The following is a 26,309-nucleotide window of genomic DNA, read 5'->3' as shown; positions in this document are numbered from 1 at the left end:
CTAAAACGCTATATTCGATCTTCTATATCTATTTTAATTCGCTTATTAATTAAAATCGAAAGATTTAAAATTATTAAGAAACCTTTCTTATTAATAGCGTAGAAAATATATTTATAGCGCTTAATATACTTTTAACTATTTTATAGATAAAAAGTTATCGAGTAGATATTATAGTAATAAATTGATTTTTCATCTATCTATATAGATTTTAATTAAAGATTATTAATCTTAATTAGATTCTACTTAATTATAAAATACTAGCTTATTATATTTACCTTAATATTATTATTAAAATAAATTTTAACGGGAATATATAATTTATCTTAATTATTTAGAAGTACTCTATCTTTATAGATTAATAATAGAATAAATACTACTTCTATTTTTACTCTCGTCGTTACGAAGTCTTCGATAAAGATTTTTCTTTTCTTATCGAGTTAACTGCGTAAAGCTTATAGTTATCGATTAAATTAATTAGTATATTATTAGAGTTTTTCGTTTTTTATTTTTTCGATTTAATATAGATAGTAATATAATATTCTTTTTCTTTATAATTTTAATATTTTATACTATTTAGATAAGACTTATTATTTTTAGATTTATTTTTAAACTTATAATTTCGAGGTTATTTATCTCTTAAATCGAAGTCGTTTTATCTTCGCGATAACTGCGATCCCTTAAGTTAAGAATTTTAATTTTCTTATTATTAATTCTCTTATAGATTAAAAATATTATCTACTTCGTATTCTTAGAAAAATTCTTACTTTCTATTATTATTCTCTAAATATATTATAAATATTAGAAGCTTATCTTATTTAATTAATATAGTTTAAATATTAATTAACTAATAGCGAAGATTTATATAAAGCTTTATAAATAAGTAATATACTTATTAATTCTTAATATAAAGATTTATTTAGATTTTTAACGATTAAAGATAGTTATCGAATTAGCGTATAGTTTAATTTTATCTTTAGCTAATATTCGTATATACTTAGATAATATTAAGCCCGCGATTTATTAGATCTTTAATTTAATTTAATAAAAAATTAATAAACTTTTATTATATATAGTTATAATTCGAAAATCTATTCTTCTTATTAGTCTATAGTTCTTTCTAATAATTATTAAGAGATTAACGAGTTTAAAGAATCTTATTCTTTTCGAAAAAAAAGTTTTTCGAGATTAGACGAAACGCCTCAGTTATCTCTTATATTAAAACTTAATACTTTTAAATACTCTTTTTATAATAAATTAATAATTTCTCTAGTCGAATTATTTTTCGAGGTCGCTAAATAATATTATTATATTCGAGATTAATATCGTTTATAGTTCTCTTTATTTCTAAAGTCGCTAATAATCTTAATCTATTATTATTACTATTACGACTATAATCTATAAACGTTTTATCTTATTTAAATAAAATAATCTCTACTTCTAGAGATTAAAGATAATATTTTTATATAAATATATCTTAGCGGCGAGTAGCGTACTCTATTCTTTCATTTAGAGTACGAGTAAGTTTATTAATTTATTTATTAATATCTCGCTTATTATTAATAATACTCTCTTAACTATTAATAATAATATCGTTATTATTACTACTACTCGATTTTTTTATTAAATTATTATCTATAAATAGTATAAAGATCTCTTTATTAGAGTTTCTAATACGCTTTAATATCTCTAATTATATTATAATAATATTTTAATTTAATATTATATCGATTAATAATAACTTATTTTATAAATATTATAATTATACTCTAATTATAATTATTATATTAATTTTAAATCGCTATCTCTAGAAGAGTAAAAGAATTAAAATTATTAAATTTAAAGAGTTTTAAAGTTATATAATAATATAAAGTTAGAAAGATAGATATATTTATATATTAATTTACTAGTAAAACTAATTCAATGAAAGTAACGGTGGCAGTAACGGTGGCAGTAACGATAGACTTTCTTTTTCTTATTATAGCGTGTTAAAAGAATATAAACGTATAGAAGATAGATAGAAAGAATAGAAAGGCCTAAATAATATATTCGAAATTTATCTAAAATAGTTATATAAAGTATTTACGAATATTCGAATATCCGAATATTTCAAAATTTCACAATAACCGTACTTTTTTGACGATTATTCTCGGAGATGAAATCGTCGAAGTATCGAAGTTTTAGTAATTCGCCATTAGATTTAAAAAAGTTACTCTAAAAACTTCTATATATATAATTGAAAAGCTTGCTTTCTTAATACTTAAGACTTAAAAATAAGAATGGGTACTACGCTAAGAGGCTAGTAATTAATTAGATTATCGAATTTTACTATTTCTAGTTTAAAATATATCTTATTTCTTTATTTTTAATCTAAATGGGGGGTGAGAGGAAATAAAAAAAAAAAGGGGGGAGGAAAAAAAAATAAAATTCTTAACCCCCCCTTTTTTTTTCTTATTTTTTATTAAAAATATGATAATAAACTAAGTATATAAAGTTATAGAATTACTTATACGCTTTCAAATAATATAGCGTAGATGAAATTTAATAGAATACTCGTCTAACTATCGAGCTTAAAAGAAGAGTCTCTTCGATAAAAGCCTCTCAAAAGTTATCTAAGTATATTAAATAAAATATAATATCTCTCTCGATTCTTAGGGTTAGATCTCTTAAATTTATTTTTTTTTTTTTTTTTTTTTTTTTTTTTTTTTTTTTTTTTTTTTTAATTTTTATTTAAATTTATTTTATTTTTTTTTTTTTTTTTTTATTTTTTTTTTTTTTTTTTTTTTTTTCACTCCCTCCTATATTTAAGGGGATCTTTTAAAAACCTTTGGAGGAGTGGGGGGGTTTTGGGGGGTCCCCCTAAGAATATAAACACTTAAAAAAAACCAAGTACTCGGCAAGCTTTTCATCTTTCCTATCAGAAGAAGTTTGCCGGTCGTACAACACGAAAATCCTCCAGCTTTCAATGCGACAAGCGCCAGAGAAAGCTGCGTGTTGCAAGTGGCAGTACTGTAGCACTATCTTACCTTCATCTCGGGTCAATGGAGTGGCGCCATTTTCTTCAGCTAACTGTTCCGTCGACTGAGGCCGCATTCGTAGGATCTCCTTCTAAGTCGACTGCATCTCTAATTGGACCAATCGAATGGAAGGACAATCTCGAACGACCTCCTTTGTCGAGACAAAGCCATACGCCGGACCGGTCGAACCTGTACCCTGTGTTACTAACACGCCCAAGTCGCACAAAGACTTGTTCAAATAGAGAAGAACAATTACGGTGAAGGCAACCTACATTGCTGGACAAAGAAACAGACCAATTCTTTTTGAAGACAATGGTCCATTGTTATGGAGTTATCTGCTAGTAGCGTGAGTGCTGCCGTTAAGTACTTGGTATTTTCTCTCGTGTCCCTCAATCCCCAAGATCCTCCACTCAACTCACTTCCCAGAATCTACACAGCATACACCTCTGCAACAACTCCTCAACCGTCACAACGAAATTACAATCATGTATAGACAGGAGTTCCTCTCTCAGCTCCTGAGCACTGAGAACATTGTGCAAGCGGACGGAGCGCAAGAAGAATGCATGATCTGCAGCGAAGTCTACGGAACGATGTCAACCGAAACCGGAAAAGTCGAGAGACAGATTCGTCTGCCATGCGATACCAAACATACCGTTGGTTCGGACTGTATCGCGAAATGGCTAGAGGAGCATAACACGTGCCCTGTATGTCGACATGAGTTCTTTCCAGCGCGAGGTCCTTACTACGATGACGAAGACGGATGGCGTCGCTGGGTTGGCAATCTTGAGCCCGACTCCGACTGGGATTCCGAGGAGTACGATAGCGAGGATGCCCAAGAAGAAGAATACGATGCAGACCCAACAAGCATCTACGGTGCCGAGCCGTTGATTAATCTCTGCCATCTGCTCTGCAACGCCATCGGCTTCGAAAGAGACAACCACCCCGTGAAGCGAGCCGCCGCCCTAGTGGTATCGGGGATCCTGCACCTGAGCATTCTTCAAGATGCTTCGCCCTTTAGCAACTTCAGCATCGCAGCCGCGTGTGTGTACGCGGCCGGGCACCTGTGTGGTCGGAGAAGAGCGATGTGGCGTATAGTTCGGGTGTGGCCGATTCGTGAGAGGAGCGTACGCGATGTTTATCGGAGGGTGATATATGAGGAAAGTCATACAAGGTGGATTCGGCGAGATTTAGTTGAACTGATTCATGCAACGAGTCGGATGGATGCGTGGAGGATTCTCCCGGAACCGAAAGAGATGATCAGAAGGCGATGAGGGGGTGCCGTGTGCTTGATGGAAACCGGTGGCTAGGTAATAGCATGATGATGTATAGGGCTAGCCTAGGGATGGTCGAGTATAAAGTTACAAATTCCCTTTTCACACAGCCGGATCAACTGCTCATAATTTCTCTGGAGCATGCGTACAATCATCAGGATTTCCATACAATCCCAGTCACTTTGAATGATGTTGAGTACCTGAAGCAGTAGGCGGAAGAGGGTGAGAGTAAGGAGCCCCTAGGTTCTATTCTAGAAGCGAATGATTCGGAGCAAGTCTTATGCAAAGGTATCGAGGAGCACTCAAGTCTAGCACGATAATCAAAGTAAAGACAGTGAGTTGATGGTAAAAGCTATTGTCCCGCCAAACAAACCTTCGTCGTCGAATCAGTAGTAAAGATCGTGTGAACTCCCCCAACTCAAAGTCATGTGCGCTAATCGTAGCATCCCCCGTTTTCATAATCGAGGATTAGAGTAGAGACCGAAGTACAACTTGCCACCCTAATATCTCACATTATCTCTTGTCGTCCACAGTTGTCGTCGAAGGCCCCCTTGCCCAAACCGACTCGATCGTAATCCCTAACAGGTGAATTCACGATCAACATTGCGGGTAGAGCCACCATAAGTACCCATGCTACACCGGCAGGAATTGCTCCTCCAGCCCGCTCTGTTGTAAAGGAAGTTGGAAGAATCCCTGGGTTTACCGGGGTCAGTCATAAAGACGGCAGGGAGTTCGCTGTCGGTTTTTGAGAGTCTGATCTGCGTCGATGGGGTTCTGGCCGTTTCCGCCAACGCCGCTATTGAAACCCAGAATAGCATAAGGCGCCTCTCGACCTCCCTCGTACTCAGTGTCCTCAGCACACTCAATAATTTCCAAGGCCTAAGACTTGAATGATTCCAATTTTATCACATTATTAGCATTCTTTAACCCTCAAGGCTTAAGCGTCGCTGGCTCTACATCATGTCTTCATTAACAGTCAACTGTCGACTCATCGTACCTAAAGCAAGAGGCAAAATTGGTGTCGAATCCTTGCTGGCGCGGGGCTTGTACATTGCAAGGGGTACCTTCTTGGTGATCGTGATATAGATCGCTACTCAACCTCTGCAGACGCTGGAAAATGCAATCGAAGTTTCCAGCTCTCAGCCGTTCGTCTTCTCCAGCCAGTTTGCGGATATCACCGATGATGTATTCGACATTCGATGGCGTTGAAGAAATGGCGTCGGAAGCAGTTGTGGGAGGGACGGGCGATATGTCGATCCCATAAACAGAGGCGGAGGGGTAGATCGAGCCCAGATGGCGCGTTACAATGCCAGTGCCCCAACCTACGTCATGTATCTCGGTCGGACTCTTGAGGGGTGCAGGGACAATCTTGTCTTTCATCAGATCGGTGGAGCCAGCTGCTTGGTCATTTAGGCGGGCATGCTCTGCAGCGCTGGTATGGTGAATCGTCGTTAGACTTCGGTGGTAGAAGAGATGATGTTATATGCTGGGAAGTGCTTACTCGTTTCTTGGTAGATTGTATTCCACATCTTTGTAGTCGGGTTTTTTGACTGCAGCTTCGTTCGACTCAGACATCATGGATATATATCTCACCGAAGCTGCTCAGTCGAAATAGAACAGGGGAGATTTAATCCGTTGACAGGCCATGTTCGTTCCCAAGCCTTCAATGTCGAGGGGCTTGATCTGTCCCCACTCTCGACGCAGGGATTGCAATTAGTGATTAGTGGGGGAAGATCGTAACCGCCGTCAAGACTAATGCGAGACTATCAAGATCTTAAGACTCTTTAAGACCTGAAGGCTCACCAGAGCCTTGAACGATGGAGTTAGGGTTTATGCTCGCGACCGGCACTGGGAGGAGTCTAGGTGGAAGTTAAGGAGCAACTGCCACGTCGCACCTTCGTCGCCACCAATTGCACAAAGGTTGCTTTGTAGGCCAAGGACTTCTTCGATCTATTTCTCGTCATTCTCCACATCTGTATAGAGCGATCGTCTACTCCAGGTCCAAGCCGTACAGGCATAGGAGTCTCTTGATGCTGAGCTACGCTGATGTCCCCGTTCGCGCCTGCCAGCCCTGGCGTTTGACACAGCCCAATCACATACACATATATTCAGCTGTGCCCGTGAAGTGTACTCGAATATGCGACAAACAATAAGCCTAGGGGTCGGGGGAACCGGTTTGATGGTTTGTTGCTAGGATGTTTCCGGAAATATCTACATCCTTTCAAGAATGAGTTGATCGCTGTAACGCCTTTTGGCGGTAATCAAAAAAAGATAAAAACAAATGCCAAGATTTTTATTCCCGGTTGATCCCAAGATTAATGAAAGAGTGATGAGTTCTTGCTGGCAATCTTTCTATCGCTATAGAAACCTCTGCCCTGGATCGAAAGAGGCTTTTAGAGTTGCAGGTATCAACAGAAGTGAGACATGCATGTCCCAGTAGCGTGGTTCACCAATCAGATGTGCGGCAGATGCAGACACCGGATATTTCCCGAGACACCTCCTTGCCGACGCGCCTCGCACAATCAAATTCTTTGCATTGACTTCAAACGTCGCCGGAACGTCGACAGTCGTCACGATCAGCCGATGACAGTTTTTGTTGCTTGTAAAGATTATCTTGACCGAAAGGCTGCCTGTATGGCACTTAGAACAGGCTTGTTGAGCCTGCCACAGTGGCGGCACGTCTCTCGCCATGTGCACTCGCAGAGAGTAGGGTTCTCGATATCCTTGCGGCGTTTCCGAGCGCCTGGTCCGGATCAGAAGCCCAAGCCTGGATCAAAAGAAGACTCTTCGCCAGGCGCTGCCCAGAGTCAACAAGAACCGCAACACGCTTCGGATTGGAGTAGAAGTCTTTTCAGTACAGCTGCGTCGTGGAAATCTGGATGGAGAACTCGGTATGCGGAAAATCTCTCGCACAGACTGGCTGTGTATGGTGTCTTGGTGTTCTTTTCTGGGGCGACGATTTCCTACTTCGTCGCTTTTGAACGGGTACCTATCACAGGGAGGAGACGCTGTAGCTGGTTACCGCAGTCGACATTGACGAGAATGGAGGAGATGGAACGTGTTGATATGGAAAAGTTCAAGGAGAATGAGAAAAAGCTGGTCGTAAACAGTGACTACCCGGGGCTTCGAAAAATCGAAGCCGTGTTGGATCGTCTGGTAAAGGCCAGCGGCTTGGACGATATAGCATGGGAGGTTCGTATCCTCGATGAACCGAGTAAGTTCATGCTATGACCGTACTTTTCTGCTCTTCAGCTTGCCGTGACATACATCCCGGGATCTAAAGGTCGCTGTTTGTTACAGAACTGACCCTGTCTCAGACGCAGAGATCTCTTGCGTCACCAGGTCCGGCCTCGTATTGATCTCCACCGGCTTCTTCTACCACGCCATCAGCAACGATGACGAATTGGCTGCCATCTTGGGCCACAATATCGCATCTGTCCTGGCGCGTCATGTCCTCGAAACCGAATTCGTTATACTGGCCAACAAGTACTTTACCATATCATTCCTTCCGCTCGCTCTCTTGGCCTCCATCTGCATTGAAGGCATAGTTTTCCTTGTTCCTTTTTCGGTATCCTGGCTGGCATCGCTCGCTTTGTCGAGAGTCCGGCATCGAGAAGCGGACTATATTGGTCTTTTGTTGATGACGGACGCTGGTTTCGACCCTTCGGGCGCTGTCAGCTTCTGGAAGAAGGTCAATGAGTGGCAGGAGCAGCAGCGTCGTGCAACGAAAAGGATCAGGCAAGATCCGCAGTTCAGGTCCTCACATCCTCACGTACGTCTATTTCGCCTCTTCTTGTACTATTCGAATCCTCACATTCGCGGCTCCGCCCACCTATCGTGTGCCATACATAAGCCAAAGTCTGCAGACATGATTCCATAGCGCTCGAGCCTCACATTTTCATATCTACTCGCCAAACTCTCGAGTCCATTTTTTTCTTCGTGGATGAGCGCTGACGACTGTGCCGCAACAGGTCTGCTTCAAGAAGCAAACAGACGGAGAAATGGATACCGGAGATCCATTACATCTTGGAGGGCCCGCCGTCCGCTACGGACTCGGCAGTTAGGCAGCCTCGGAGACTGGTAGCCCAGAAACGTAGATGGCAAGAATTTGCGAGAGAAAGAGATGAATCTCGACGACTGATATGGGAAGAGGGAGAGGCGAATGCAAAGTGACTGGGGGAAAAGAATGTACGAATGCCAAATCGGTTTGGTCATGAAGCATGTAACTGCCAGCTATTTTCGGCGCGCTCAGCACATTTTAACTGGTTTTCTCGGGCAATTGACCAGATGACTCCCGGTTTCGCAGCCAAACAAAAGTAGGCGTAGTGTCCATTTGCATCTCAGATGACGTGTCTTTGTAGCGTGGCTCATGAAATCACCAGGCGCCAGAATCTATTACTTGCGCAACATAATGCACGACACCGATGACAAAGACGCTCGCACACTTCCGCAATGATACAGTGGGCTGTTTAGATACGAAAAGGCCCTTTTGGCGCGCTATACAACATCACTTTTTGGCATATCGACATAGCAAAGACGTCAATGATAGGTCGCGGCTAATCTCATCCCTTTTGCTTTCGGAAGTCAGTGAGCGTATGGTCGCCTTTGAAAGGGCCGTTCCCGATTGACTGCCGTAGAAAACGGCCAACACGAGCCGGCACCGCTAAGATTTGCAGAGCGTCCATTATCTGATTATTTCCTCACTCTTACCTCGCAATTCCAACACAGACTTCCACGTCATCCTCGCAATCCCCATTACACGACCCCGTCATCCGGCTCCTCCTCCCAAGCTTCCACTCCTTCGGGAACCGCCACACCTTCCAGCTTCCTCTTCGTCCAAATGTGCGTGGCATCGCTGAAATCCACTTTCTGATCCAGCGTCCCCGCTTTGATACTGAGCCACTGCGGCGCCTTTGGATTGCTATGGTAGATGCGAACCCCACAATCCGTGCAGAAAATACCACCGCGAATGCCTCCGGAGTCGGTTCTGCGCTCGAAGTGACCGATGTGTTTTTGGGATGACGGTGGTAGATGCACGCCGGGTGATGGTACGACGAGAGTGAGGGCGAATGCAGAGCCGGATTGCCGTTGGCATTCGTGGCAGTGGCAGACATTTAGGGAGTGCGGTTCTGAGTGTATGGAGTAGGTGACTTTGCCGCATTGGCAGCGGCCGGTGAGTTTGGGGTTCAGGGTGGAGCCCATGGCTGGGAAGGTCCGAGAACTGAGGAAATGGGCGGATACAAAGTCTGTATGTAGAGGAAGAGAGGAAGAGATGGTTAGGAAAAGGTAACTGTATGAAGTTTTATCATGAGTCCTGAGATTAGGTTGAGATCGAATTACGTAAACTCTGCTAGTATGGTCGTGAAATATGACAAACTATTGATGAGTTCCCAACAGCTCGTCAGATTAGACATCTATCATGAAGCATGAAGCATGAAGAATAGTTCCACCTCGGTGCGAACCATACGAGATACACGAGCTATGCGAAAGATGAGGTCAGAAAGCTAAGGTCTTCTTTAATGCTTACTTAGTGCTTAGCCTGCTTAGCCTGATGACCATGACGTGTGCCCCCGCTAGCGTCGCCTATCTCGCTAATGCAGGGATGATACTAGCGTGGCTACCGGGGACTGGCATCAATGTCCAACGTCCAGCCATCCCAGTATCTCATCGTCTTGGATTGATCAATCAATCAATCAATCAATCTGTCGTTATGCGCTTTCCAAGAGCACTCGCGCTTCACCTCTCATGAGTGCCTGAGACCCTGTGCCAAATTGCGCCTCTCAACCCCGGTCGAGAATCTCGGTGGTCCACCTTTACGACGTGTACCATCTCTATTGGGATCCCCGGAAGGCTCCGCTTTCCTTTCTCGGACTCGACGTGGCTATGCCTCAAAAACGAGCAAAGACCGGCTGCTTCTCATGTCGCAAACGGCGCGTCAAATGCGACGAAGCTAAACCAGAATGCCAACGATGCAAGTCGGCCAACGTCCACTGCGAAGGCTACCCCGCCAAGAAAGTGCTATCTCTCAGTATTCCGGAAAAGATGCTCGAAAGGAGAATGTCCAGCTACTCTGCGAGTCCCCTCGACGTCGGAAATGATGCCCTCCTCAATGCGGCGAACGTCGCCCTACCATTCTACCACCAATTCATTACACAGACTGTCTATGCAATTAGCGGCGGCACTCGTCAACGTTTCTGGCGAGAAGATGTTGCGAGGATGGCTTGGTCTACTGATTATGTCTATCATGCTATGATCTCACTCGCAGCGATGCATAAAACATCCACAGACGCTAGCCGTGGACGACCTTCTCCGGCCGCGTTGAGGATGTTCGCGTTGCAAAATTATCAGCAGGCTATCAAACTGTTATCGAATGACAGTAATGCAAGTGCATTGAAGCCGATTCAAGTCCTAGCTACCCTGACCCTATTTTCTTACTTTGAGGTATGCAGTGTACCACTAGTGTCAACCTAATTCGACGAAGACCTCGAAGCTAATGAAGTCAGTGCTACATTGGCGGCTCTGTCGGCTTGTTCCGCAATCTGTGGGCCGCCATCCAGGTATTCGAAGCTCATGTTCGCAACCAATCTCATCTGGACGGCTATCAAATTCACTCTCTTCTCCGTTCCATTGTGAGTCTCGACTTCCAGGCCCAGGTCCTCGTGCCATATGCACAGACCTCCATACAGGACACCACTAGGAAACGCCTGATCGAGAGTGCGCCTCCAAGTAATCTAAAGGACGAGGTAGAATCAGTAGTCCAGCCTCCGCCTGAGGTTTCGGAGACCAAATGTAGCGAGAGGGACGAACTACTCAGACTCATTTCGAGTTTCAACAAGTCGGATAGGATTATCTGGGGTCCCTGGTACGGCTCGGCTGGTGTATCGGATAGTAGCAGGATCTTGCAGTTTCAGGAGGACCTGAGGGCGTGGAAGGCTCGATCCACAAAAACCTTCTCGTCCTTTGTCTCCTCCGACGATACGCCATCGCCACCTTCAGTTCCACCATCAGAACATTTGAATGGATCCCCTCGGGCGGATGAACAGTTTCCCTTGCCGCCTGCACCTCTCCACTTCAAATCTTCCGTGGCAGCTATGAACGTTGCCACATACAACACCTATATGGCCTGCACTTCCTCGCTCCTCTACCACGCGGAAGTCGATCCCGTGCGTTACAAGTCCGCAATGTGCTACTATGTCTATGCAAACCTCCGTATAGCGGAGTTCTTGTATCCTCCGCCCGACCGTGAGAACACCCAGCCTAGGAAGCTCGTCGATCATGCGTTGTTACCCCTACTCTACTGGGGCGGCCGGCGAGCTATCCCTGAAATATGGCGACGATGGACCATCACGAAGCTGAAACAAATTGGCCCGCAAGGATTATACCCAGGGCACACCTTCGCAAATGTGTTGGACATCATGTCGCAAGTGAAAGTTCATTTCCAGGCCAGCTTCCCTAATGGTGTGGGCCACTTCGATATGGTGCCCTTGCTCGTCACAGTTGGCGCAGACTCCCCTCTTCTGGAAGCTGTTTATCTACACGAGTATGCGAAAGATGATTTCAGGATCGTAGCAAGAGCGACGTGGGTGCAAGATAGCAAGGGTGATCGGACAGAGGAAGATATTGATTATGAGTGCGAGGCGTATAAGGACGTCAATACGAGGGTTCCTTGGCGCCAGAAGGTGGAGAGTGGATGGCATTCTCTGCTTTATTTGGAGGATTCGCCTTCACCGACATCGTCAGGATGAATGAAGCCGGTCCATTCTACATCTCCATTGAGGCATCCCGTATCTTTAGAACTACGATGACTACCTGGCCCCACAGACTGCAGCATTGTTTCCCTGGAGCCAGCAGGCTGGTATCCGCAGACTTCAGCAGCGCCGGTTTCTGTGACAGGCTCATGACACAATTTCGACATAACGTTGATGATTAACGATGATTGATCAAGCGCCCGGTCAAGGCTTGATACCGAAGGTTTCCGACTCCATCGAGCTCGCACTCCTTCGAGTTTGTTCAGACACGGGGTCCCGGCTTCAGGCCGTTGCAGCGTTTGCCTGTTCCAGAGCAAGCGCAAGTCTGTAGTCTCCATATCAGCCAAGAGGCGATACCTCGGTACCCTACGAGTTGCTCCACATACCTCTCCAAACCCATTCGTATCTCCGTTTCCGACACCGCAAAAGTCAATCTGAACCATCCGGGCTCCTCAGACCGGTACGCCTCCCCAGTGGCCAGCCATACACCCGCCTTGATCATCTGCCATGCAAGGTCGCGCTCGGATTCTATAGTCTTATGTTCTAGGAAACCAGAGAGGTTGATCCAGAGGAAAGGTCCACTGTTCGCAGGTAGATATGGCACGTTCATTCCGCGCAATATCGATGTGCATAGATTGTACGCTTCCGTGAGCCGAGCAGTGATTTTGATGAGATACTCCCGCAAGAACGTTCCGTCGGACAGGATGCTCGACCAAGCCAAGTCTGCTAGAGAGGACGACCAGGCGAACTTCGAAATGGCGCGCATGGCTGCGTGCAGTTCTGGATTTGTTGTTGAAATGAAAGCGCCAATCCTTAAGCCATTCGCGCAGAAGTCTTTGCTCATGCCATACAGCACGTGCAGCAATGACGGATCAATCAATTTCCTGTACTCAAGAGAGAGCACCGATCGGAACGGGACAGGGTTGGGAATGTCTCCATTCGGAAAGACGGACATAGCGTAGACCTCGTCACTTATCATATGAATCCCGTACTTCGAGCATAACCTCAGATACGCCTCGAGTACTTCTGGTGTATAGCACCGACCGAGAGGATTATGCGGACTGCACAGGACGAGCGCTTTGAGCTTCTTTCCTCGCGTTATAGCTTCTTTCATGGCCCTCTCGTAATGCGCAACAGCTGCAAGGCTCATCGGATCCACCTCGCCGAACGTCACAGCGACGAGATCGACTTTCGCTCGATTCATAAAGTCGCTCACGAACCCCACGTAAAACGGTCTTCCAATCAAGATACTATCTCCCTCATCACAGATACACCAAGCCAGGCTGTCAAGAACCGCGGATACGCCATTCAGTACCGTAACAGAACCGTACCCAAGCTGCTCCACAGGCTGAAAACGGTCGTTGATAAAGTCCGCAATGGCCTGCCTCAAGACATCCGATCCGACCGAGCCATCTCCGTACGTAAGCATTCGCTGCGAGACATGCATGTGGGAATTGACATGCTGCGCGATTTCTGCATGCAGGAGGCGGTTTTCGGCGACGCCGAGGGAGACGATCCCGTCCGGGTTGTGCTGTGGGTGGTAAGGGTTCGACGAACCGGCTTTCATGATGGCTTTGATGGCGTCGGGGACCATGTTCGCGACACCCCGGTTTGACAGTCGTACCACCGAGGGCTTGGAAAGATCCGAGGTGAGCGCTTCCGCGTTCGGTACTTCAGGCTCCATGATACGGAGTGATCCGGATGTCTCAGGTCGATTTGATCGGCCGAACGAGGGGGCTGGAAGGGTCGTCTTTCTTTCTTTTCAGCTTTTGTGGGGGGAGCTTTCTTGTATGCAAGTTGCAAAGCTCTCCCTAGACAGATTACCCTTTGCCCTTCCAACGCATCAGCACACCATCCATAAAGCACACTCAATCCTCCACTTCAAACAAAGCGTCCAGTAAGCCAGCTAGCCGCAACGAATCAAAACATCGCCCATCTAAGCCTTCAAAAAAAATCCCCCCTCCTTGCCCTCCGTAGCTATCTACGTCATCCTGCATGCATTACCTACCCCACCTCACCCCACCCACGTTGCCGAGCCAAGCGACCCTACCGACCACCCACCCTTTTACCGACCGCCACCACTTTTTCCCCTTTCCAGCATCTTTGCTTCAGCGACATGGATGGCGCGTTCCATACCCGATCTGTCGTTCCTGTTCTTTTCGTCGATTATTTAAAACAGTGCGTGCATCTTCGGTCACAGGTGTGGTACGAGTACTCATTCCGTAAGCGATCCAAGCGAAGATGAACGCCTTGCTCGCGTGGCTCGCACCGAGGAGTTGGGCGGAGAGGGGTTGTGGGGATTTCGTCCGGGGGGCTGTATATACTACGGCTACTTTTGGGAATGGAGGTCAGTCTTGTGGGATCTGGAGAGGGGAAGCGATGGAAGCGATGATGAAGGCGAATGCCTCGCTCGCTCGGTTCGCGTGGCTCGCACCGAGAAGTTGGAGGGGAGGGTTTGTGGGGATTGCGTTCAGTGCACATACTACTTTTACTTTTGGGGATTGAGGCAAGTCTTGTGGGATCTGGAGAGAGGAAGCGATGCAAGCGAGGACAAACTTACAGATTCCTGCTTCCAAAACCCCCTCCCTTTTTGTGATCTTGAATGGTAAATGCGCGTAATGAGATTGTTCGGATATTCTTTTTGACATTGTAGGATCCCACCCTTTGCGCGAACGGCTCGGTTGTGATAGGCGGTCAGTTTGCTGGCGCTCTGGAATCGAGCACTGGGGCAATGGAACGTGCGATGTGGAGTTCCAGCTCACTCATGCGAAGAGCGTGGAGACTTTTGATCTGTTGGATGTCGCGAATGTGGCTGCTGAGGCGGTTGGGGAGTGTGTGGATGGTTTTGAAGGGAGAGAGGAGTAGGGAGAAGTGGAGGATGGACGCAGTTTATCATCAGATGTTGACGGGAAGGGGACGGGGAAGGATATGGCTGCATGTTTGGCGTTATGAGTTCAAGGATCTAGCCTCAAGAGTGACTGGAGTATACATCTGGCGGGAGAACTGAACAGGTGCAGAAATGATGCTAGCAGATGCGTAGCTATGAAGAACAAGCGCCCCGATGTCTCAAGCGTCTGTGCTACTCTAGACCTACGCCATAAGTTCAATAGCAGGAGACTCGATGAAAATATGACCGGGATGGGTATCATTTGTCGACTGCTTGCACTTGAAGCAGTAGTTGAAGAGCTCTCCGGAATCTCGGCAGGTCATGCATTTGTGCTTTAGTCCACGGCATTTCTGTCATTATCAGTACGAATGGTCATCAGCGCACCTAAAGATCAACTCAACAAGTTGCAGCCACAACAACGTTCAAGTATTTGGAATATGTCAGTAAAAGCCCGCCTCCCCACATCTCTTGCCTCTGCTTTGAGGCTTGCGGTACTTGTGTCTTCTTCTAGTGTGGGTTCTGATGTTTGGACACCGCAACCCAAAGCAGTCTTGGTCTTCCAAGATATCTTGTGGTGATGGAACACAGCCACATCATCGGGTGTCCAGCCCATAATGAATTCAATACTGAATTCAGCACCGGCGTATTCCAAAATCTCAATTGTCTCCGCATTTCCGGTTTTGGCGGCCCAATGCAGAGGTGTCCAACCATCTCGATCTGGAAGATTTGGATCATGACCTTCTTTCAGAAGCCAGGGGACTGCACTTGAATTGCCCTTCTTTCCAGTGGCTTCGTGATGAAGGCAAGTTCGCCCTTGCTTCTCACAGTCAGATTTGACTTAAACTTGAGGAGCAATTCAAGTTTTGCGACGTCATTTTGAGCAGATGCATGATGGCAGCAAGCTCTACCCTGTCTATCCGGCACGCTTGGGTCACCTCCATGCTCAAGTAGCATCTGCAGAACGTTTGCTCCTTCTCCATGTCCTGCGGCTTTCATCGCTTGAGCGTTGATGATGGTACCCTTGTCGAGCAGTATCTGGACAATTTCTTGTTGGCCGCCTCTCAAAGCCGGCGTCAGTGCTCGGCTATATCTCTCACCCTGGACTTTAACAACGACATCCTTGTCAAGTATTAGCTCCACTACTCTGCGGAGCCCTTGATAAGATGCAAGTTCAAGTGGGTCCTCGCCTGCACGGTCCACCCTTTTGACACCTGCTCCTTTTTCAATGAGAAGCCGCGCTACCTCTTCGTTGCGGGCCCCGATTGCCGCTTCCAATGCAGTACCAGGCAGAAACCGAAATGTGCCTGGTGCATTGACATCAACCCCCTCCTCAAGGAGCATTTGCACTATCTCAACATGGCCTGAAGACGAGGCTGCCTGTAAAGCAGTACCGTGCCAAGGGGCTGAAGTGCCCACGTGAGCGCTTTCTCTAAGAGTAATTGTACTGTCTCAGTAAACCCTCCCTTTGAGGCTGCTATTAAGGCATTGTGGTACGGCCCGCCTTCAGCGTTGCCATCAGCTCCCAATCAAGGAGCAGTCTCACTGATCCGCATAGTCCAACGGACTCTGCAACGGATGCTCTTAGTCGGATCCAATTGTTGAATGCTTCTCCCTTTGTCAGAAAAAAGTCTTGACAAAGTGTGTAACCGCTTTTCTCGGCCACTCGAGCATGTTTGATCCAATATTTTCATTACATATAGAGCAAGCGGATACTCTATGAAGACTCCAGATGGTAGAGAGCCTACTTCATCGAGATGAAGGAGGTAGGCAAGGCAGTCTTTGGCTAAAGTCACATGGCAGTCTATGTCCTGAAGACTGTATTTGACAGCCTGTCCTTGACGAATGATGTCTGAGGTTAGATACTCTTTGACAGAGAAGTGGGCTAGTATGATAAAGGAACCGTAGTATTTCCGGGGACTTCTGATCGATTTCGATGTTGCCTGATGACCTATGTGTCACTGTGATTAAACTAGAGCATATTTCTACTACGTCTTGTGGATCCCGAAGCCGCCTTTGGGGATCAAATTGGGGGTTTTCGTTGACGTCAATGGCAACAACTTCGCAAATTTCTTTGAGATGCATTGGCCGCGCAGAGAAAGCCAACCACTGCAGAATATGCAAGGCGTATTGCTGATAGTCTTCGTCGATGTTGGAAAGAATACGAGCGTAGGTATCGTTCAACGTCCTTGGCAAAGTCGCTAAAGCCTTGCAAAGCATGGGAAGGGTGAGACAGCTCCCCAATGAATTAATCTGGCATGCTACCCATCGGAACCTTTCTAAGTCAGCGGATGATCCTCAGCTGTAGATTTGAGAGATATCAATCCGCTCACATTCCATTAGCTTTCTTCACTAACGTGTCCTCGATTTCCGTTCGCACTTTCGGCTCCTTTTGCCATCTTTGCAATTTCGTGTTTGTTCGAAGTTGATCATGCACGTATGCTCGAATGTCGGCATTGACAAGTGCGCTCTGGATACATGTTCTATTTTCATCCTTCGTCAGAGGCAAGATTGAGTGCTCTATATCCTTTTCTCTCCGGCTTGTTGCTAGGATTCGCAGATTTGTGTCTTTCCAGCCAACCAATTGCTTGATGTCCGCCATCAGTTCCGGCCTTTCTTCACATTCATCAAGAGCGTCAAAAATAATGAAGGCGGTTTTGAAGATGATTGTCACCTGATGGAGTGTTTCTAGGAGTGCCTCGAAGGTCGGTTCTCGTCCACCATTCATACATGAAGAATACAGTGTGTCCAGTACTGGTGGTACACTAATGCAGTGCATGGATAGTTGACTGAGCAAGGAGCGTATCATGCCCTCATGCTGTTGCTTGTTGACATCGTTGAAGTCAAAAAAGAAATATAGCACAGCGGTATTGGATGTTGGGGGGTAGCTTTCAAGGACATGTTCCAGTATTGTTGAGGAGAGAATCGTTTTCCGCATCCAGGAATGCCGTAGAGCCAGATGATTGAGCCCAGGCCTAGATCTTGCTTCCAGTCACGAAAGACATCATTTTTGATAAGCCAGCTACCTGTTCCCTGAAGACGCTTTCTAAGCGCCCTATTGTAATTCGACGATGGATCGAGTCCGGACAACCACAGGCGAATCTTGTGGTGCTTTTCGCTAAGTTGCGATTGAGCCACTCCTTCTCCGATCTCGTTGACCCTTTTATGTACGTCCCTCACATCGCCCTTGATGGCCTTTGACAAGGCAATGTGCTCGTTCTGACGAGCGAGAGTGAAGAGTAGCTTTTGTCGCTCAACAGTGCTTAAAATCTTCTGTATTTAGTCCTTTTCGAATGGCCAAGTGAAGGCCTTGCCGACCTTTTTCCAACCCTCAACAGGGACTAATCTGAGTCTCAACCGTTCTAGCGCTTCTCTGAATTGCTGAATCGGCCCATTCGGCCCGTCGAGAGACAACAAAGTAGAAGACCAGAGACCGCCGGCTTTTGCTTGCTCCGCGTGGTCTTGAAGAATGCTTAACATGGGGAGGACACTGCATATTTCAAGCCGAATTTTTTGTAATTCTTTGGGCCCGCCTTTGACATCGCTGAGGTACCCGATGATTGTGCTGGATAGTTGGAGCAAGGCAATGATGCTAGCTGAAATACTGAGTGGATCCATGTCTATTCTCAGCCTGGTATGATCGCAGCAGAGTTCATAAGGGAGTTCATAAGGGACGGAAAAAACGACTCTTCTGAAGTCAGAGGGCTGCTTGTGCTGAGAACGATTCTGAAAATGGAAGTGAAGAAGATGGTGGGAGAATCCAGGAAGTCCGAGCCTCACCAGCCTCGTCCACTCCCGTCCACTTCCCACCCGACCCTCGGTCTGACAGCAACCTGCATATTGATCGCCGGCTTCCGCCAATGGAGGACAAGCGTAAGCACCCAGAAAACACCATCAGCACAACAGAATCTAAGGTCGATAAAAGAAAGGAAGCCATCAGGGTCTGAGCTGTCCAGAAGATCTTTTTTTAACAGGAACGTTGTCTGTAGAGTTGGAAGAAAGAGAAGTCGAAGCCAAGACCTGATTTCATAAGGCTGAAGTTTCCAATCGATACCATCTTCGAATAGGCAACCTCAGTCTCACGTCGCAATACGATTTCTCCTATGACTTTGGCCTCAAACAGATCTCTGCATACCAGTACGCCCTCCCAAGACCTCAACGATCACACCACCGACTTCTACACCCTCCTCAAAGTCACCTCCGACCCCTAAAAAAAAGACTTCAACCGTGCAAGACGAGAAACAGTCATCGAGAACACTCCACAAAGTCGCAATGACCACAACGAAAACAAATCACCGTCTCGCGCAAATCAGATACGATCTGCTCTCCGAGCCGGCCGACGGAACCCTCGACGAGGAGACCCGGAACATCAGACCACAAGAGAAAAAGTGGAACGAGTTGTTCTAGGGCAGGAGGCGGCGATGGGAAAATGGTGTGAATGCGAGGGGATAAGATAAGAAGGAGAAGCTGGAGAAGGCTATTGAAAGGTTCGCGGATGAAGGAAAGAAGAGACGGGAGGAGGAGGAGGGGGATGCTCCAAGGAAGGAAATGCGAAAGAAGCCAAGGAAGTAGACAATGGGGTGCAGACGCGTAGATCTAATGTTTCTACAGCCATCGCACAGTGTGGTCGTCAAGTCGCAGGAGATTAGTACTGCGGCACGTAACAAGGATCATCCATAAAGGCTGGCGGGTAATTAATATAAAGATTAAAAGAAGTCTCCTAAACGACAAGACGAACAATCACAACCGTTTACAACCGAAAGCAAAGGGGTCCCCACAAACAGAGCCCACAAGCCGATCCTAACCCGAACCCCAGCTAAACAAAAAGGACCCACAGCCCGGAGTCCCGAAAAACAAACCAAACCCAACTCTTAACAGCGGCGGGGTACCAACGATTACGAAGGCACACCCCAGTAATCCATTACCGAAACAAGGCCGAGGTCAAGACCAACCACGTCGGATACGTTCAAACGAGGCAACGATACATATCCAAGGTACAGAAGACGAAGAAAGGAGATCTTCGCGGAGGCGATACTAGCGAAAGGAAAAGAGACAATCCGGGAGAAGAACGGTGTGGTTGGATGCGAATAGAAAAAAGAGTCGGAAAGCGAAGAAACAAAACAGCGTGCCGATGTCGAAAAAAAATGGCAGAAAAAGAATCTAGAGGGAAGGCGGACAACACATACCCCGCACCCCCCCACACCCCCCCCCACCCCGCGGCCACCCCACCACCCCCACCCCCACACCCAGCCCACACCTCACAACGCCCCGCAACCCCCAAATAACCCACCCCCATCAACCTATTCTTTAACAACCAAATTTTTTAACCAATTAATTCGTATTAAACCAGTGAGAGGAGGGAATGCTGCCTTCGAAAGGACGCGTCTTTGCGGCTCAGGGGTCATTTGGTCCGAGGCCCACAGTCGTGATCGCTTCATTATTGGTACGGGCCCTATACCAAATAATGAGCTGATCACCGTACTGAAGGCCTCAGGTCCGTAGGATGCGTGGTTGTGGTGTGATTTCAATAATAAGGTGTGCGCGTTGTGCGAAAGTTTCGGGTGGGGTAATTAATATAGGGCAGACTAAGGTAGACTGCAGGTAGTATCGCGTAGCTCGTTTGGATCGTTTGGCTCGCACCGGACTAGAGACCTCATCCATCTCTCTTCGTGGGTGAATGGGTATGAGTATGTATTACATCTCATAATAATTCTCGCTGCGTTATAAGGCCCAGCGGGAGGAACATCACGCATGCTAGGAGACAGTCCCAAAACGCATTGCTATCCTGATGTCATGCTCCAACACCGCCTCCATGCTCCTTCACCCCATTTTTATCCAGTACCTCCACCTTCCTACTCAGCAACTGCCTTAATTCCGGACTGATGACTTTCTCCCTAGTCTTTCCCTTACCTTCTTCTCCCCCATCGATCCCTGCGCTACTACCAGGCTGTCTTCGCCCGTCAATCGCTGATGTGGAGCCAGAGTTGCTGGGTTTTGGTGGGGATGGCTTATCAGCTGGCTTGCGCTGGCGGACACTAGGAGTGGGGAAGTTATTCCGCTTGTCGACTGCTTCGACCGTGCGTTGAAAGCGGCGGAAGAGGGCTTGGGCGCGGAGGAGGGTGGAGGATAGGTCGATTGTGTTTGACAGTTCGTTGACTATCAAACAATTCGTTAGGTTCCCGCCATATGTTTAGTACCCCGACACCAGAAGAATGAAACATACCGTATTTCAGCACCTCGTCAAAATGCTTCAAATGCTCCATGATGACATCTCGATGCTTCTCCAATATCGCCAACGCAATAAATAGATGGAAGTTACTACTCATATAATCCGTCCATAAGGACTCCCATAACCGGAGAACGTCGGCCCATTCAAACTCACGCTTGTACCAGACGAGTAGCATTCGGAAGAAGAAAAAGAAGTTGGTGGAGTCAGCGGATTGGAGGTGGAGGTAGAGGGTTGGGTCCATGAGTTGAACGAGGTGGTCGAGGGTGAGGAGTTGGGTGCGCATGCCGGATTGGTCGCGGAGGAAATTGCGCTCCTAGAGACGCGTTAGCTGGCTGCATCAACCTGGATATGGAGGGTATGAGACATACCATCCGGTCCATGAAACCAACGAATCCCCAGAAGGCTACAGCATCGTCTTGCTCAACGGCGTAGATAGGAGCCAGAAGATCGCTCATACCCTGGACATAGCCAAGGTCACGATTGTACTCATTATAGGTGAGGAGCATATCTTTCATCTGCTCAAGATGAACGTTGGTGCCGACCTCTGCAAATGGTGAGTCAGGATCAGGATGAGGTATGTCTTCGCCCTCGAAGAGAGGAATCTGACGATCCGTGCGGTGGACATCTTTCTCTATATGTGAGATCCCCAGCAATGGGATGTGTCAGCCGGTTGCTCTTGAAACGATCCAATTGAAGAGAGAGTATCTACCTATCCTGCCCCTCTGCTCTTTCCACCACTCAGTCTCCTCGGCATTGCCGCTGCCGTCCACCATCCGCTCCCACCACGCCCCTTTCAGCCTGACGAACTCGTCTCTTTTGCTGTTAATCATCGCTTTCCTCTCATCTGCTGTGCTGTCCCAGTCATAGACCCCAAGCAAGAAGAGCCATGCTTCTTTCCGTACGCCATCGTTCGGATCAAGACCGCCAAGGAAGATCCTCTCCTTCACTTCATCGACGGTGACTTGCAGCCGACCAACTTTCGTGTCAAAGAAGCTCCTCCATTCTTTCATTGAGAGAGGCTTCCTCTTCTCGGCCAACGAGAGATTGTTGGCCTCCATATCCAGGATCTCGAACTCTCCCACATCACTGTCCTCCATCTCGAGTACATCCTGCGCCGTAAAGATCCTTTGGCTCCTTTCCCTTTCACTCTGTTCCGCAATCCCCATAGCCCACCTTGCAAGATAGACCCTCGCGCTGTCAAACTCATCCTGCAGGGTCTGCACCTCAGGATTCTTCATCAGTCGCCTGACCTGCGGTGGCACCTTAGGATTCTCCACGATATCCTGCGCAGTCCTCCTCGTGAAACTTGTGACCTGACTCATCTTCTCCAGAAAGCTCCACCTAGCCTGCTTCAGCGCCTTTGTGACTGGATCCATTCCTGCGTCCCGATTACTGCTCGACGCTGCACCGGGCCCCTGTATGCTCATAGGACCGACAGCCTTGCTGCCCAATTTTGGACTGTTTGGCGTCGATGTTTTTCCACTGAACCCAAGCTTGTCCTCCGCACTTGGTTCAATGAGGTATACGGAAGGATCTGCGCCAGATTTCTCAACGACCACATATCTCTTCAGCCACCGCAAGACCTCATCGCCTCCCCAGAATGCGCCTCCATCTTCACTGAATGGATCAAATTTCTCCCTCACCAGCTTCTTCTTCTGTAATATGGTCGACTGGCATTCGTCGTCGTGGAAGAAAAGGGAGGGGAAGCTGTTGCCTGCTCGGGTGTTGATAACGACACTACCAAACCACCAGCCAAGACTGGGCGGTCTTATGAGGAGTGAGTAGATCTCGCTAACTGGAACGGCAAAGGCGTACGTGCCTATTGGTGTGGTGTGAGATGTGGATGTAGGTGGCTGGGGCACAAGGGGTGTGTTCTTTGGTGGCGAAGAGGCGTCAGAAAGTTCAACTTTGACATAAGAGTCCAAGGCATCTCCTAATGAGGACTCTGGTAGCCAGGCTAATAGGTATGATGTAGCACGGTCTGCTTTCGAGGAGCTGGAGGAGCTAGTCCTAGGTCGCGCGTCGGAGGTGGGATTTTTCTGCTGTATGAGGGCTATGAAGCCGGGGATGTTGTCTTTGGATGAGGGCGTTGGATGTACATAGACCTAGCACGCCAGTTGTCAGTCTTTGCACGCTCCGTAGGTGTTCGGGTTCGGGCATACCTTGCTTTTGGAGAACAACAGCTTCACGCCGCGACCAGAGCTGCTATGCATGATCGTGTTGTATTCTCCTTCTTCATCGTCGCTCAAGTCGTAGAACGAGGCTGTAGGAGAGGCAGGGGGGGTAAGTTTCGCGGCTGGGTCCGCCATCGTCACCTGCCTTGAGTCATTCGGGGAGGGTTGCTTTGAACCTCGGCAAGAAGGCTGGTCCTTGGAGTTACAAGGCTTGGATGATCGGGTATGAAGACCGTATCTTTAGTTCAGCATCTAGAGAGTGAGTCGTGGGTCGAAGACGATGCTTCCTTGTTCTTTGGAGGGGCGGTTGCGGGGCGATGACGAGTTTCCCGCGATCCAAGGCTACGATATTTTGCTCGAAAAGCCGCATGAATTCTACAACTACACTGCCTCAAATGTTGAACAATGTGTAAAGATCGTTATGATTCATTTTGTGCCTAGGAAAGCGCTTCCCATCCCATTGTGTGTTATCGGTCCTACACGAGACAAGTAGATTGATCTTTTATATTGGACAATATTTTACATTATAAAAACACTTCTTTTACATACGGCCACAGACTAAGTATTCTAAAGCGTTTAACGCTATTTTCATATCGATATAAGGCGCTTCCCCAGTCACTACCTTCATGAGCATTCATATCAATAATATATCGCTTTTATTCGTAAGATTTATCGTAACGTTTAAAGATCTAGAAGCGCTTTTTATATCTAAACGAAATAAGAAGTAAACGACTAAGTCTAAATCTAAATTAGTAGTTATAATTTCTATTATATATATACTCTTCGATAGTATATACTAATAATATAACGACTTTCGTTTAGAATTAAGCGTAATAAATAATAAGATATTTTCCCATTTCCCCAAGATTTAAAAATATCATAGTATTTAATACTTTAAAGAAGCTGGAGGTACCTGTACAGATCGACGAATCAAAGAAAGAGAAAAAGGAGGTGAGACAGATTTTCGGGAAAGCGGAGCGTACCGGTCGGGAGTCTAACATGATCCGAAATAAAGAAGATGTAACGAAGAGAAAATGGGTGCGGTAGGGTGGTAGATTTCACTAACAGAAGATGCGATCCATTTGGTATATTGGGGCTTTTGTAGGACTTCCGGGCTCAGATCCTTTCGGCTCAAATTTGACGCAGCGGATTTGGTGGATAGGGGCTGCTTGGCTCATATGTTGGCAAATAGTGGGGAATATTCAGTTATTTGGAGGCCTTCATTCGCAGCATTTGCATGTTGCATTTACAAGACCTTCCTTGGGTCGAGGCTACCAATACTAGCGCTCTTCGCTTTGCCATCAAACACAAACTCCGATATCAACTTGCCAGTCCCTGGTCCATTCTGGATGCCCCAGCAGGAATGCCCGGCAGCCATCAGGAGCCCCTTTACACCAGTCTCGCCAATCAAAGGGCCACCACTTGCAGCCTGGACGTTCGGTAGGTAACATGCCTGTCTGGCCGTCACTTCACCATCTCGAAGCTCGTCTGATATGGAGGACACGTAGTCGATAATGTCTTGGCAGCGCGAGTCATCGGTTACCACGTCCTGGGTCGTCTTGGGTAAGGGAACCATGGTGTCTCCCTCCCCACAGGCGTATGCTTCATTGTTGGGGCGGGCATAGATCTCTGGGGTCACTTGTTTCGAGTGCGCCCGGTTCGATTTCTGGAATGTGTCGGTCCGTCCAAAATTAGGTGGCAGGCTGATTTCTGTGAACAGCGCATATGCGGAAATGGGTTTCGATGGTCGGATCGTTACGCTGTGGGCTCGCAAGGCTGATATGGGAGCTGGTGGATAGATACTCCTCGTCCAAGGACCGGCACAAATGATAACATCTGTAGCTGCTATGGTGTGTGGTTCTGAAGTTGCTTTGTCGTTATAGGTCACGGACTTAACGGCGCCACCAGTTCTGTCAATACTTGTCACAGAGCCGAGAATGAACTCGGCACCTGCGTCCTCGGCCAGTTGAGCCATAGCTGTTGTAAACTGATACGGATGGACCTGAGCTGTATTGTCCGGTGTTCCCATCTCGTAGTAGCTCCTCGCGCTGTCTGCCGCCACCCAACCCAAATCCTTAGGTATGCCAGCCGCTGCCAATGTTCGGGATACTTTGTCCTTGAGTTTTTGCAATGACACTGAGTCGCCACTGGCATGGTTTCCATTCGCGGCAGACTGCTGTCCAATTGTCCGCCCCTTCGCAGTAAGCGACCCGGAATGCATCTTTCTATATCCCCATCTTTCTGCCCCGCTGTGAGATGCTGCCAACTCTGCGTGTAGCCTGTAGCTCAGAGGGACAAGACTGCTTGGGTATGCCCAGAGTGCCAGTAGCCCGCCGGCCTTGCCGGATGCGCCTCCTGCGATCTTGGATGCTTCGAGGAGTGTAATCTTGTGTTTCGATGGATCATAGGATGGATGGCGGGTCAGGAAGTAAGCCGATGTGCATCCGATGATCCCACCGCCTGCATATGGATGCCAGTATCAGTACCAATGCGACTTGATGACGGTAATGTTGAGGGTGGCGAACCAATGATGACAATGTTGCGCTGTTCAGAATTAACCGTCATAGTGGCGGTGGGATTCTTAGTGAAGATGGATCTGAGGCAAGCCAGGACAATGACAGCTAAGGTGGGTCTCACAGGAAATATCGTTGATATGACAATGAAAATACGATGGCGCCAATGGGGGGTTTTGAGGGCGGCCTCGGCAGTGACGAGGTCTTGCGCCGGGTAATCAAGGTGAAATGCTGAGATCCCTTCCGCTGTGGGGCTGTCTTCCAGCAAGCCTCATTAATTGATGGCAACGACACCTGAACATCAACAATTTCATGGCTTTATATACTAACGGAGGTCGAGGCATGCCGAGATGGCCTCCGAGAAGAAATCGCTTCCGTTGAGAGTATTACCTTGCTCACGTCAAGATGGCAAGGTCAGGGTTAGTATAAATCTTGTACTCGATTGTTCACTGGTGCTAACGACAGTCTTTTAGTAT

The 26,309-nt window shown here is 47.1% G+C and overlaps 9 protein-coding genes across 9 annotated transcripts; 3 read left to right on the top strand and 6 right to left on the bottom strand.

The window, feature by feature from the left end:
- Window positions 1-3,499: 3,499 nt before the first annotated feature.
- On the top strand, window positions 3,500-4,285 carry HO173_000104 (uncharacterized protein; the record flags this gene model as incomplete). The annotated part of the gene is made up of 1 exon (XM_037302055.1): window positions 3,500-4,285. The coding sequence occupies one exon, from the start codon at window positions 3,500-3,502 to the stop codon at window positions 4,283-4,285; it is 786 nt and encodes a 261-aa protein (XP_037170634.1).
- A 578-nt stretch (window positions 4,286-4,863) lies between these two features.
- HO173_000103 (uncharacterized protein) lies at window positions 4,864-5,863 on the bottom strand (the record flags this gene model as incomplete). The annotated part of the gene is made up of 3 exons (XM_037302054.1): window positions 4,864-5,170; window positions 5,283-5,717; window positions 5,787-5,863. 3 exons carry the CDS (start codon window positions 5,861-5,863, stop codon window positions 4,864-4,866), a joined length of 819 nt encoding a protein of 272 aa, XP_037170633.1.
- A 1,464-nt stretch (window positions 5,864-7,327) lies between these two features.
- On the top strand, window positions 7,328-8,349 carry HO173_000102 (uncharacterized protein; the record flags this gene model as incomplete). Its single annotated transcript, XM_037302053.1, has 3 exons — window positions 7,328-7,499; window positions 7,603-8,057; window positions 8,257-8,349. The coding sequence occupies 3 exons, from the start codon at window positions 7,328-7,330 to the stop codon at window positions 8,347-8,349; spliced, it is 720 nt and encodes a 239-aa protein (XP_037170632.1).
- Window positions 8,350-9,040: 691 nt separating this feature from the next.
- Window positions 9,041-9,487, bottom strand: HO173_000101 (uncharacterized protein; the record flags this gene model as incomplete). The annotated part of the gene is made up of 1 exon (XM_037302052.1): window positions 9,041-9,487. The coding sequence occupies one exon, from the start codon at window positions 9,485-9,487 to the stop codon at window positions 9,041-9,043; it is 447 nt and encodes a 148-aa protein (XP_037170631.1).
- A 681-nt stretch (window positions 9,488-10,168) lies between these two features.
- HO173_000100 (uncharacterized protein) lies at window positions 10,169-12,030 on the top strand (the record flags this gene model as incomplete). The annotated part of the gene is made up of 2 exons (XM_037302051.1): window positions 10,169-10,726; window positions 10,789-12,030. The coding sequence occupies 2 exons, from the start codon at window positions 10,169-10,171 to the stop codon at window positions 12,028-12,030; spliced, it is 1,800 nt and encodes a 599-aa protein (XP_037170630.1).
- Window positions 12,031-12,315: 285 nt separating this feature from the next.
- HO173_000099 (uncharacterized protein) lies at window positions 12,316-13,717 on the bottom strand (the record flags this gene model as incomplete). Its single annotated transcript, XM_037302050.1, has 2 exons — window positions 12,316-12,358; window positions 12,420-13,717. 2 exons carry the CDS (start codon window positions 13,715-13,717, stop codon window positions 12,316-12,318), a joined length of 1,341 nt encoding a protein of 446 aa, XP_037170629.1.
- A 639-nt stretch (window positions 13,718-14,356) lies between these two features.
- On the bottom strand, window positions 14,357-19,595 carry HO173_000098 (uncharacterized protein; the record flags this gene model as incomplete). Its single annotated transcript, XM_037302049.1, has 4 exons — window positions 14,357-14,362; window positions 15,384-15,733; window positions 15,829-16,349; window positions 19,570-19,595. 4 exons carry the CDS (start codon window positions 19,593-19,595, stop codon window positions 14,357-14,359), a joined length of 903 nt encoding a protein of 300 aa, XP_037170628.1.
- A 1,113-nt stretch (window positions 19,596-20,708) lies between these two features.
- On the bottom strand, window positions 20,709-23,455 carry HO173_000097 (uncharacterized protein; the record flags this gene model as incomplete). Its single annotated transcript, XM_037302048.1, has 5 exons — window positions 20,709-21,073; window positions 21,141-21,459; window positions 21,515-21,777; window positions 21,856-23,251; window positions 23,309-23,455. The coding sequence occupies 5 exons, from the start codon at window positions 23,453-23,455 to the stop codon at window positions 20,709-20,711; spliced, it is 2,490 nt and encodes an 829-aa protein (XP_037170627.1).
- Window positions 23,456-24,566: 1,111 nt separating this feature from the next.
- On the bottom strand, window positions 24,567-25,885 carry HO173_000096 (uncharacterized protein; the record flags this gene model as incomplete). Its single annotated transcript, XM_037302047.1, has 2 exons — window positions 24,567-25,780; window positions 25,846-25,885. The coding sequence occupies 2 exons, from the start codon at window positions 25,883-25,885 to the stop codon at window positions 24,567-24,569; spliced, it is 1,254 nt and encodes a 417-aa protein (XP_037170626.1).
- Between the last annotated feature and the right edge of the window lie 424 nt (window positions 25,886-26,309).

The sequence above is a fragment of the Letharia columbiana genome, assembly GCF_014066305.1.
Source record: "Letharia columbiana isolate WasteWater2 chromosome Unknown Sc0000000_s0, whole genome shotgun sequence".
In the NCBI taxonomy this organism is placed as follows: Eukaryota; Fungi; Ascomycota; class Lecanoromycetes; order Lecanorales; family Parmeliaceae; genus Letharia; species Letharia columbiana.
The sequence above is the reverse complement of the archived record's forward strand: the minus strand, read 5'-3'. Positions and strand labels throughout refer to the sequence as shown.